General features: G+C 36.1%; 1 protein-coding gene across 1 annotated transcript in view; it reads right to left on the minus strand.

Annotated features, from left to right (window-relative positions):
- Positions 1 to 5488: 5488 nt before the first annotated feature.
- The window catches only part of dsg2l (desmoglein 2 like), a 33082-nt gene continuing 28583 nt past the window's right edge, over positions 5489 to 9987 (minus strand). The window contains exons 13-14 of the mRNA XM_016508285.1: positions 8284 to 8568; positions 5489 to 6613 (exon numbers count right to left, since the gene is read on the minus strand). Coding sequence (XP_016363771.1) covers positions 5747 to 6613; positions 8284 to 8568 — 1152 coding nt within the window. The 3' untranslated portion in view covers positions 5489 to 5746. The remainder of the gene's footprint in view (positions 6614 to 8283; positions 8569 to 9987) is intronic.

Consider the following 9987-nt stretch of genomic DNA (forward strand, 5'->3'; position numbering starts at 1 on the left):
TTTGTATGCAAAAGAAAACAAAAATAACGACTTTATTCAACAATTCATCTCCTCCGCGTGCCTGGTGCCATTTTGGAGAATATACGCAAACAGCTTATGCTGTTCTGGTCAGCTGTGGCACGCGGATACATTGTTTTCGTTCAAATCAAAGCGTAAATAAATGTAGAAATCGTATCCGCGTGACGCAGCTGACACAGAACAGCATACGCTGTTTGCGTATATTCTCCAAAATGGCTCCAGGGTGGAGACGAATTGTTGAATAAAGTCGTTTTTTTTTCTTCTTTTGCGCACAAAAAGTATTCTTGTAGCTTCGTAAAATTATGGTTGAACCCCTGATGTCACATGGATTTCTGGACGTTGATCGTGTTACTTACATTGCTGTCTGTGGGAGGGTCAGAGAGCTCTCGGAATTCCTCAAAAATATCTTAATTTGTGTTCTGAAGATGAACGAAGGTGTTACGGGTTTGGAACGACATGAGGGTGAGTAATTAATGACAGAATTTTCATTTTTGGGTGAACTATCCCTTTAAATCCTGTATGGCATCTGAGATAATGGGCGTATGTCTTAGACATAATCATCATATTTTTAAAGAAACCATAATTTTTGTTTTGTATTTAGTGATAGTACTATAATGCCATATTAAATTACGGGATCTCTGTTAGGCAATGTAAGAAACTTCCAGAACCTTTAATTGTCTAAATACATTTTTTCGTAGGCCTACTTTTAAAAATTTATTCATGTCGGGTTTTTTTTCATATATATATTAACTGACATCGTACTCAAAACATATTTTAGATAAATTATTTTATTTATTTATTTTTTTACCCCGAGTCAAGAGCAAACTGCACTCTTACCTCATGATTTTTTTTAACAATTCATGCACTATGGGAGGTGTACAAAAGCTCATTTTCTAGGTGCCTTTAGCCCCGTTGTACCATGCAATTACTTTTACTACCTCTATGCTATCACACATGTTGCTGATCTCCAACACAACACACACACGCGCGCATAAACCGTGTTTTGACAAAACCATATCACGAAAAATAAAAGTATAGAAACATAAGGACATGTCACACAAAACGCGATGCAACAAGGCAAAACAAATTGCGACAAATGACATATTCACTCCAAGAATAAAAGGAATGTGGGCTGGACTGGGGGAAAATCACTACGATACACAATGTTCGCGCAGCGAAAGGCAACGCGACGTTTTGGTTTGATTGAAAAAAATAAAAATAAAATAGGCTACTATATGGCGCTCATCGGTGCGGCCAGCGTTAGGCATTTTGCATTTTGTGTGTGCAATTCTTGGATTCGTGTGTAAAGTTTTGAAAAAAGAGGCAACGTTTGAAAATGTGTGAAAGGAAGAGAGTTACATAACGTTTGTTTGTTTGTTTGTTTGTTTATTTTCTTCTTAACGCCATTCCAGCATCTATGGCTATATTCATGGCGAGAACCATGCAGGGGGACAACTGTTCAATTCATCTGCATGTCTTTGGGCTGTGCTACAAAAAGTCAATAAATCATAAGTTTAGGGCTGGTGTCGGGTTATATGAGAATGTGCTTTGTGTATGATTACTTCAGATTTAGCATATAAGTATTTGTTTTGTACATGATTATGTATACCACAAGTCCAGGCATCTTCTCTTCTTCACTGTTTAGCTTCAGATCATCCAGCAAAAAGAAAAAAAAAAAGGTACTTGCACTATTTTACCACTAGGTGGTATAATATTTGCCTTGATGGACAAAACTGAGGCTAATATTGTCGAATAATGCATGCATGATTTATTATTATATCATGATTTATTTCCCTCCAAACAAAGGCACTTAGGCACAAGCAAAATAGATCTGCGTGAGCAATCACCGCTTACTCAGAAAAGGTATAGAGGTACCGCCAGTGACAAACTAAAATAAATCACCTGGATTCAAGCACCAGTGGATACACCAATGGTTTCAAATTTAAGTGTCTTGCCTGTGTGTGCAATATATAATATACTGTATATATATATGTATAAATTTTTAAAGAGACAGATATTGTCTTCTCATTTTAAATGGGTAGCAATTTTGCAGTCATGGCAGCTGACAAATAAGTATTCATTATCATAGGATATATAACAATTAAGATTTTTTTATTAGAATAGTGTTTTTTTTGTGTGTGTGGTTTTTCTTGGTTTCGCAAAGATACAGAAACTGACTCATAATCACTGCTTTCTGACTTTCTGTTCACTGCTTTTGCCATCCGTGCCAAAGTCTCTCAAATACAGCTGAAAAGCCTGTTTGAAGTGTTTTGAAGTCATTGGTCACATATTGCTTGTCAACTTCAGTTCATCTGGAGGTGTAACTGCATCCATGTCGGTGATAAATCTGTGTAATTGCTATCCAAGAATAAATGCAGATGTTAGCTTCGTCTTAGCTTCTTAAGACTATTATGATTTATATTTTCAAAATAAAAACTTATAGTAAACTGTTTAAAATCAAGATGGAATGGGAAAACACTTGCACGACATTGTTCTTTATTTAATATTTTCTGCTCTGGAAGCATCACATCGATACAGTTGTTTTGATCTGACAGTATAATTTAACCACTGTACCTCAGTGATACAACACAATAAGCTGAAAGTCTTCCTCCTTAAAGATTATTTGAACTAAAGGATATTTACTGTAGACTGTTAGTTCACCAAAAACAGCTCATCAACAGCAGTAATAAAAGAAGTCCAATCTGGGTGATTTTGATCCATATAAAAATTCTGAAAATCTAAATCTTCACAAACATTCTGATGCCATTTGTGCAGGAGTTCATCGAATGATGATCATTATACAGCCGTCATGTGCTGGTAAACAATCAAATATTTACATTCATTATTCATATAACAGATGCTTTTATCCAAAGTAACTTACAAATGAGCAAAAAAAAGAAAACAACAACAACGTCACACTTCATAAAAAAATAACAAAAATGCATGCAGTGCCACAATGCCAAACCAGAGAAGCACACAGCTAAGAAGCAATGTAAATGCAAAACAGAAGAGAGAGAGATTTTAAAATGTATATATATTTTTTTCATTTTATATATTTTTGTTTTGCTGCTAATGATAAATATTTATTTATGGTTATGGAGGTGTGTGTGGTGCCTCAGAAGGTTTGTTGTTGAAGGCTCAAAAATCATTCCACCCCAGTGGGAGTGTACATTTTCTAGTAAGTGACATTAAATCTGGCCGTGCAGTTCACTGACCCCAGAGAAGCCTGTTAGACGGTGTTGATCCAGAATCAGTCCAGAATGCAAGCGTCAGAGTCTTGAATTTGTTAAGGGAAGCTATGGATATCCAACGGAGAGAAACCACTGCTGAGGCTTAATTGTAAGGAAGGGCTTGAATAAAATCCTTATAGGTCAAGAGCAAGTGGAGGTGGATTTGCAGATGTGGGATGGAATCATCAATCTTAGGTCGATTATGACTGCTTACTAGGGATGCACCGATGTATCGGCCAATAATCGGTATCGGTAAACAAAACCCGTCTGCGCTATCGGCAATCCAATAAAAACAGCCATGATCAGGGCTAATTATATGCTGTCAAACAAAAGGGCACAGAAAAACCTGTCAGACTGCAAATGCCTCTAATGTAGACTATAGGGCTGTCGATAAAAAACACAATCCTATTAAAAAAATAGCGTTGTTAACACTAGTCCTTTTTGACCCTATGAATCACCCATAGTTCGAGCCGGGGTTGCCATGTCCGTGTTTTTTCCTTCAAATATTATTTGTTTATTTATTATCTCATAAGAAACAATGTCTTAGCTCTCAAATAATGTCTATTGTATTGCAAAATTCAAACATTAAATACAGTTTTTGCTTCAGTTAAAGCGGCAGTGCGGAGCGCGACTCTCTTCCACTTTAATTCAAGTTACAGCGCAAAATAAACATGAATGAACATCAGAAGATAAAGTACAAATTACTGAAATGTATCATGTCTATGTAATCGCTCAATCAGCGTTTCAACCGCGGAAAGATGACAATAAAACAGCTTGTGAACAATGTCACTTAGCACTGCATTCATGGCCATAGCCAGAGTTTGAAAATTAGTGAGGTCTGGGGTGGGGTTAAGCTAAAAACCCCTACAAATACAGCTCATTATATACACTAAACACTTTAAAAGAGACGGAGATGTAGATGTTTGTGAAAGATGTTTTCTCTGTTTTGGAGGGATGAACACTGTTAAATTATGTCATATTTATTGTGTAAAAATGTGAGAATATTTTACTATAGGTTAGGGGTGGATAATTTTATCAGATGTTTATTAATCATGCAACAGTAAACTACTATACTGTACTTAAATACTTTACTGAATGAAATAGACTTCTTCATGGCTAGTGTTTGCTTATATTTCAATTCATTCTGTAACTTACTTGTTCTACAGATCTGTGTGTACTAGTGTTAAATGCTACTGTTTTTGACAAAGTTGATAACGTTTCTGACAGATAATTTCATGATATTTTTTGTGTTTGTCTAACCGAATGTGCTAGCCTGTCTGCAATAACCTGTCCGTGGGCTTTTTTGATAACTGTCAGTTTAAGTGCCGGAGATGCAACGCTGCCAGATATTGCTATAAAAACAAATAAAAACAAAAAAATAATAATAAACCGAAATTATTTCAAATCCTTTGCAAATAAGATAAGATAAAGATATCGCTGAACCTAAACTGAAACTTCGCACTTTATTAACTTTCTAAAGTGTCAAATTAAGTGGAAAATAATTTTCTCTGAAGACTCGTTCACTCTGCCAGCGTCTTGCAGCGATCATTTTCATACCGCGGACGCTAAACTAATAAACCGAAATTATTTCAAATCCTTTGCAAATAAGATTTTTATCGCACTTTATTAACTTTCTAAAGTGTCAAATTAAGTGGAAAATAATTTTCTCTGAAGACTCGTTCACTCTGCCAGCGTCTTGCAGCGATCATTTTCATACCGCGGACGCTAAACATTCTTGCAAACGGTTTAAACTGAATTATAAACGCAGACACTCATATGAGGAGTTTTAATTAGCAAACTAGTCATTCAGAGAACAAATTTTAGTTTTGAACGTGAAAAATGTACCGAGGTCCGGACCTCAAAGCTGGCTACGGGCCTCGCTGCATTTACCACAATTCGGTAGTTAGCTATAAAAAACAGATGGAGCCTATTTATTGTTAATTATGTATGTATGTCGGAATAAATCTGTCATGAAGACAAGTTTTTAATTTTTTTTACGAAAACTACCTTATGTGCAACTGAGTCATATACAAACGTTTCAGTTTTTATTTGATTATATCCGAAAATAAACTGCAGTTGAATAAAACAGTTCAGGCTTTGTTGTAAATTTTAACGTCTTATATTATAGCAATGTGCCAAATGAGAGGGTTCCATGCACAGCATTAGCTGCGAGAGATTTATTTTTTTATTAAAATGTATACGGTTTACTTTGTTAGCGCACATTGCTTAAGGTCTTGAGGTGAGCAATTGGGCAAAGAATATTTGGAACCACCCCTTTAGTTTGCTGTAAGCAAAAGAGAGAGGAGGAGCATTAAAATAAAACTCGCCCTATATTAAATATTCCGTTTCAGTTGGAAGTGTCACAATACTGAAGTAAAGTCGGCAGCAACTTCCAGTTTACCTGGACTTTAAGAAAACCAGGGTATGGGTATCGGCAGATGTTATTCTGAATAATCGGTTATCGGCTGAGAAATGTAGTATCGGTGCATCCCAAGTGCTTACAGACTCTGAGGAACCCTCATATCCAATGAAGCATAAACTTCCGTCTCTCTGGCCGCTCCTGCCATCACCCTTCTGGCTGGATGGACCTCCCGTCTAACCTCGTGAACCTCAGTGGACTGCATTATTTCAGTGTTAAACATCTGGGCGGATGGATGGAGTGCCCGTTTAACCCCTTGAGCCTCCATGGACTGCATTATTTCAGTGTCAACCATCTGCATCGCTCCTTGAGTTTGCAAAGACCCTTTTTGTGGCTGCCTCTCAACAAGAACTACACTCTGGTAGTGCTGCGTTTCACGTTTGGCAGAAGCACCAGAGCCCTTCTTCTCCTCCATTAACAGGTTCTCCTGAAGGCCTAGGACTGGGCTGGGCATCACCAGCAGAGTAGGCTGGGCTTCCATCACATAAACGGGGGTGGCAGAGGTGTAGTACATCGCAGGCTGCTGGACTAACAGGGTTTGGTTAGGAACCACTACTTTATCTTGGACATAGACTCCTGTTGAAGACATGCTGCTGGTCTGCTGCGCTCCTGCGGTATGAATGATGGCGGATGAGGTTGCTTTCTCCTGAGACTGTAAATGACTAACTGACTCTTGTATGTTGACATCTTTGTGTGTGGTGGAGAGGACCGGTTTGGAGGTCACAGGGACGGTCGTGCTGATTTCAGCCTTTATTGCAGAACCACTACAGATCTCAGCCAGTGTCTTGAACTTTATATCAAGGTCATCAAGAAAAGCAAAGTCATTGTCTTCGTGTAAGAGACCGCAGATGTCCTCAAATGAGCCCTTGTATGATTCCTGACCCTCGTAGTCGTAGATCTTTAGACTTTCTCCTATGTCTTGCTTCTTAGCCACATGACTTGCTTTCTGTAGTAACACAGGAAATAATGTTGCATTTATTGATTCAGAAACCCTTGACCCATTCATATACACCAGTGACCCAAAAATACATTTTTAGAAAATATTTCTAACCTTACATACTGTATTGCGGAATTTTCTATTTGTTTTACTGTTTTTTTGAAGTTTAAAGGTCAAGTTTAAACACATCAGGCTGGTCTTTAATCCTCATAATGCATTCAAAATCTGTATGCTATTTTCACATTATGTTTCCGTTTGGACCTGAAGAATCGTTATAAATCGTTAAGTCATAGTATTTTCCAACGAAAACCATATTGTATCTGATTAGCAACTTCTAATTAATAAGTGGATGGGGAAAAAAAATCAGTTTTGAATGTTACCATGTTATTAAATTTATAAGAACTAATCTAAGCATTATTGTGTGTGTGTGTGTGTATATATATTGTGGATTGGAATTAATGAAATTTAATTAAATTCCTTTGAATTTATAACTCATAATTACTCAAAAACAGTCTAAAATTAATAAATATTACACTGAAAAGTTTTCAAACAAAATAAATTAATTTTACTTGCATAAACTTTTACTTTCAGATGAAAAAAGTCACACATTGTTCATGCCGCAATGGTTCATCAATGGGCATAAATATTGCATGCATACATATTCAAAATTCAGTTCCAAAAGTGTGAGATATGGGGTAAAATATAAACACATCAGGCTGGTCTTTAATCCTCATAATGCATTCAAAATCTGTATGCTATTTTCACATTATGTTTCCGTTTGGACCTGAAGAATCGTTATAAATCGTTTATAAAATAGTCATAGTATTTTCCAACGAAAACCATATTGTATCTGATTAGCAACTTCTAATTAATAAGTGGATGGGGAAAAAAAATCAGTTTTGAATGTTACCATGTTATTAAATTTATAAGAACTAATCTAAGCATTATTGTGTGTGTGTGTGTGTATATATATTGTGGATTGGAATTAATGAAATTTAATTAAATTCCTTTGAATTTATAACTCATAATTACTCAAAAACAGTCTAAAATTAATAAATATTACACTGAAAAGTTTTCAAACAAAATAAATTAATTTTACTTGCATAAACTTTTACTTTCAGATGAAAAAAGTCACACATTGTTCATGCCGCAATGGTTCATCAATGGGCATAAATATTGCATGCATACATATTCAAAATTCAGTTCCAAAAGTGTGAGATATGGGGTAAAATATATTTTACACTAATATAACTTCATACATAATTTTACAAAAATTATTTTTGACACCGATGGTGCTCCATACTTACCTGGGTCCAAAATGACCGGAATGTGAAACGTGTAGCTTTTTTTTGTGTGTGTGAATGGTTATATCTTTTAAAAAATAATTGTAAAAAAGTTTTGTTCGCTTACTAAAAACTATGTATGATTTAGAATTTTTTATGTATCTCTTCCGGGTCAAAATGAACTCAAATGCATTATGAGGGTTAAAGCTTTCTGTTCTGGTGCTCTTTTATGGCATGCTATGCAAAAGCTTGTTATGTGCACCTGGTATTTGGAGTCTTCCATTTTGCAATATTAATGTTAATACATAGTCGATTCATTTATTTTGATTACATGATTGATTAATTGTTAGTTTACGTTTAGTTATGAAGATTATGCTGTGTAAAACTGATACTTACTTGAGAATAGTAGTTGCCTAAGAAAGCATCAGACAGTGCAAGCCCGTCAAACATGTAGTCTTCAAATCTGCTGTGTTCTTCTTTTCTTTGTCCAGACATGTACCACCCGTCAATCTGGTGAGGATATGCACTGTCATGCTGGTCATAGAACGAGGTCCAGTGTGAGCCTTCTGCTCCACATCCACCATCCTTTACTCCACCCCATATCTTAGCTCCTCCTACAGCGTCCACATTACGGCGCTTGTTGTCCTCCAGCTCCTTTGAAATCTTTAAGATAGCCATGTCCTGGGGGACAGAGTACAGCATGTTTTTATAAGTGCCAAATATGTGTAATCATCTTTGACAAGAAAATAATTTTAGCAAATTACTTCAACCTGATAAGCAACTGCAACACAATACATTAAAGTTCAGCAGTTTGACCAATATGGATTAAAGCAACATGCATGATAGAAATGAAAGACAATAAACCTACTACTATCTACAAAATAGATACAAATAAAGACTTTATACCATCAGAACCAAAAACCCCATTAGTGATATTTTTATCTATTCCTTCCAGAACAGCATCTGGTCACACATGTGCAATAATCCTTAGATAAAGCCACCAAAATGGAAGAAAACCTGCACATCAACAGATCGTCTGTGGAGGTAACCAAAGCAATCTCATGCTTCTTGAGCACCTTTTTATCCCTCAATAGATTTAGATCACCCAAAGAAACTGTGTTTTGATTATAAAGTCTCTGAACATAGACATTTGGTTAATTATCCTTGAGATGAACCTCAACAGATTGCAGCTGAAAAATACCTATAGAAATTTGCTTTAAATGTTTGAATGAAGACTATTTGCATAATTTTGTCAGAGTGCCATTCAATTAAAAAAAATAATAATAATAATTTGCGTTAAAGGCACAATATGTAAGATTTTTTTAATTAAAATATCCAAAAGCCACTAGAACAGTGTTATATATTTTGCTGACTTGTGTACTTACATTATCCCAAATGTTTCGAAGAATGTTTAAATCCAGAGAAATAAGCAATTTTAACTAGTGACATGGACCGTGTCCATAGTGTCATTGTGTCGCCTGCTAATGACCTCATAACCCCTCGATTTCCCATGAAAACACCAAAGACGCTTTAATATGTTGTGTGTTTTAATAGACCGGTGACGACCGCACAGAGTAGCATAATAACAGAACTTTCAAATGTATCAAATTCATTCATTTTATCTGCACTAATTTTATTAACACAGCGCGCATTTTCTGTTTGACCCGTGGCCTAACCCGTAAGTTATTTGGAAAAATGGAGGTGCTGACAGTGTTGCCAACTTATCGACTTTGTCGCTTGATTTAGCAACTTTTCAGACCCCTTTAGTGACATTTTTTTTTTTTTCAAAACAGTGTTTAGCGACAAATCTTTAGGGTTTGCCCAAACCTTAAGTCTCTCTTTCCCAGCTCCGCACACAGCTCTTTCTCTGCGTCTGCTCTGTTCAGCGAGCGGCAGAGAAGAGCAGCGCTTTCAGTTAAAATATATATTATGTTGCTTCTCTAATTTTACATGCACGTATAGTCGAAATCACAGCACAGCTATTGTCTTTATCTTATGTGTAGCCTATTTGATTTCATCAGACAACGGCTCGATTATCAGGATTTTTGTGCAGATTAATGTCTTGGGAGGGAGAGCTGGGTATGTAGTCTAAATGGGTCG

This window comes from Sinocyclocheilus rhinocerous, unplaced genomic scaffold (assembly GCF_001515625.1).
Source record: "Sinocyclocheilus rhinocerous isolate Xijiao unplaced genomic scaffold, SAMN03320098_v1.1 scaffold173, whole genome shotgun sequence".
Taxonomy (NCBI): Eukaryota; Metazoa; Chordata; class Actinopteri; order Cypriniformes; family Cyprinidae; genus Sinocyclocheilus; species Sinocyclocheilus rhinocerous.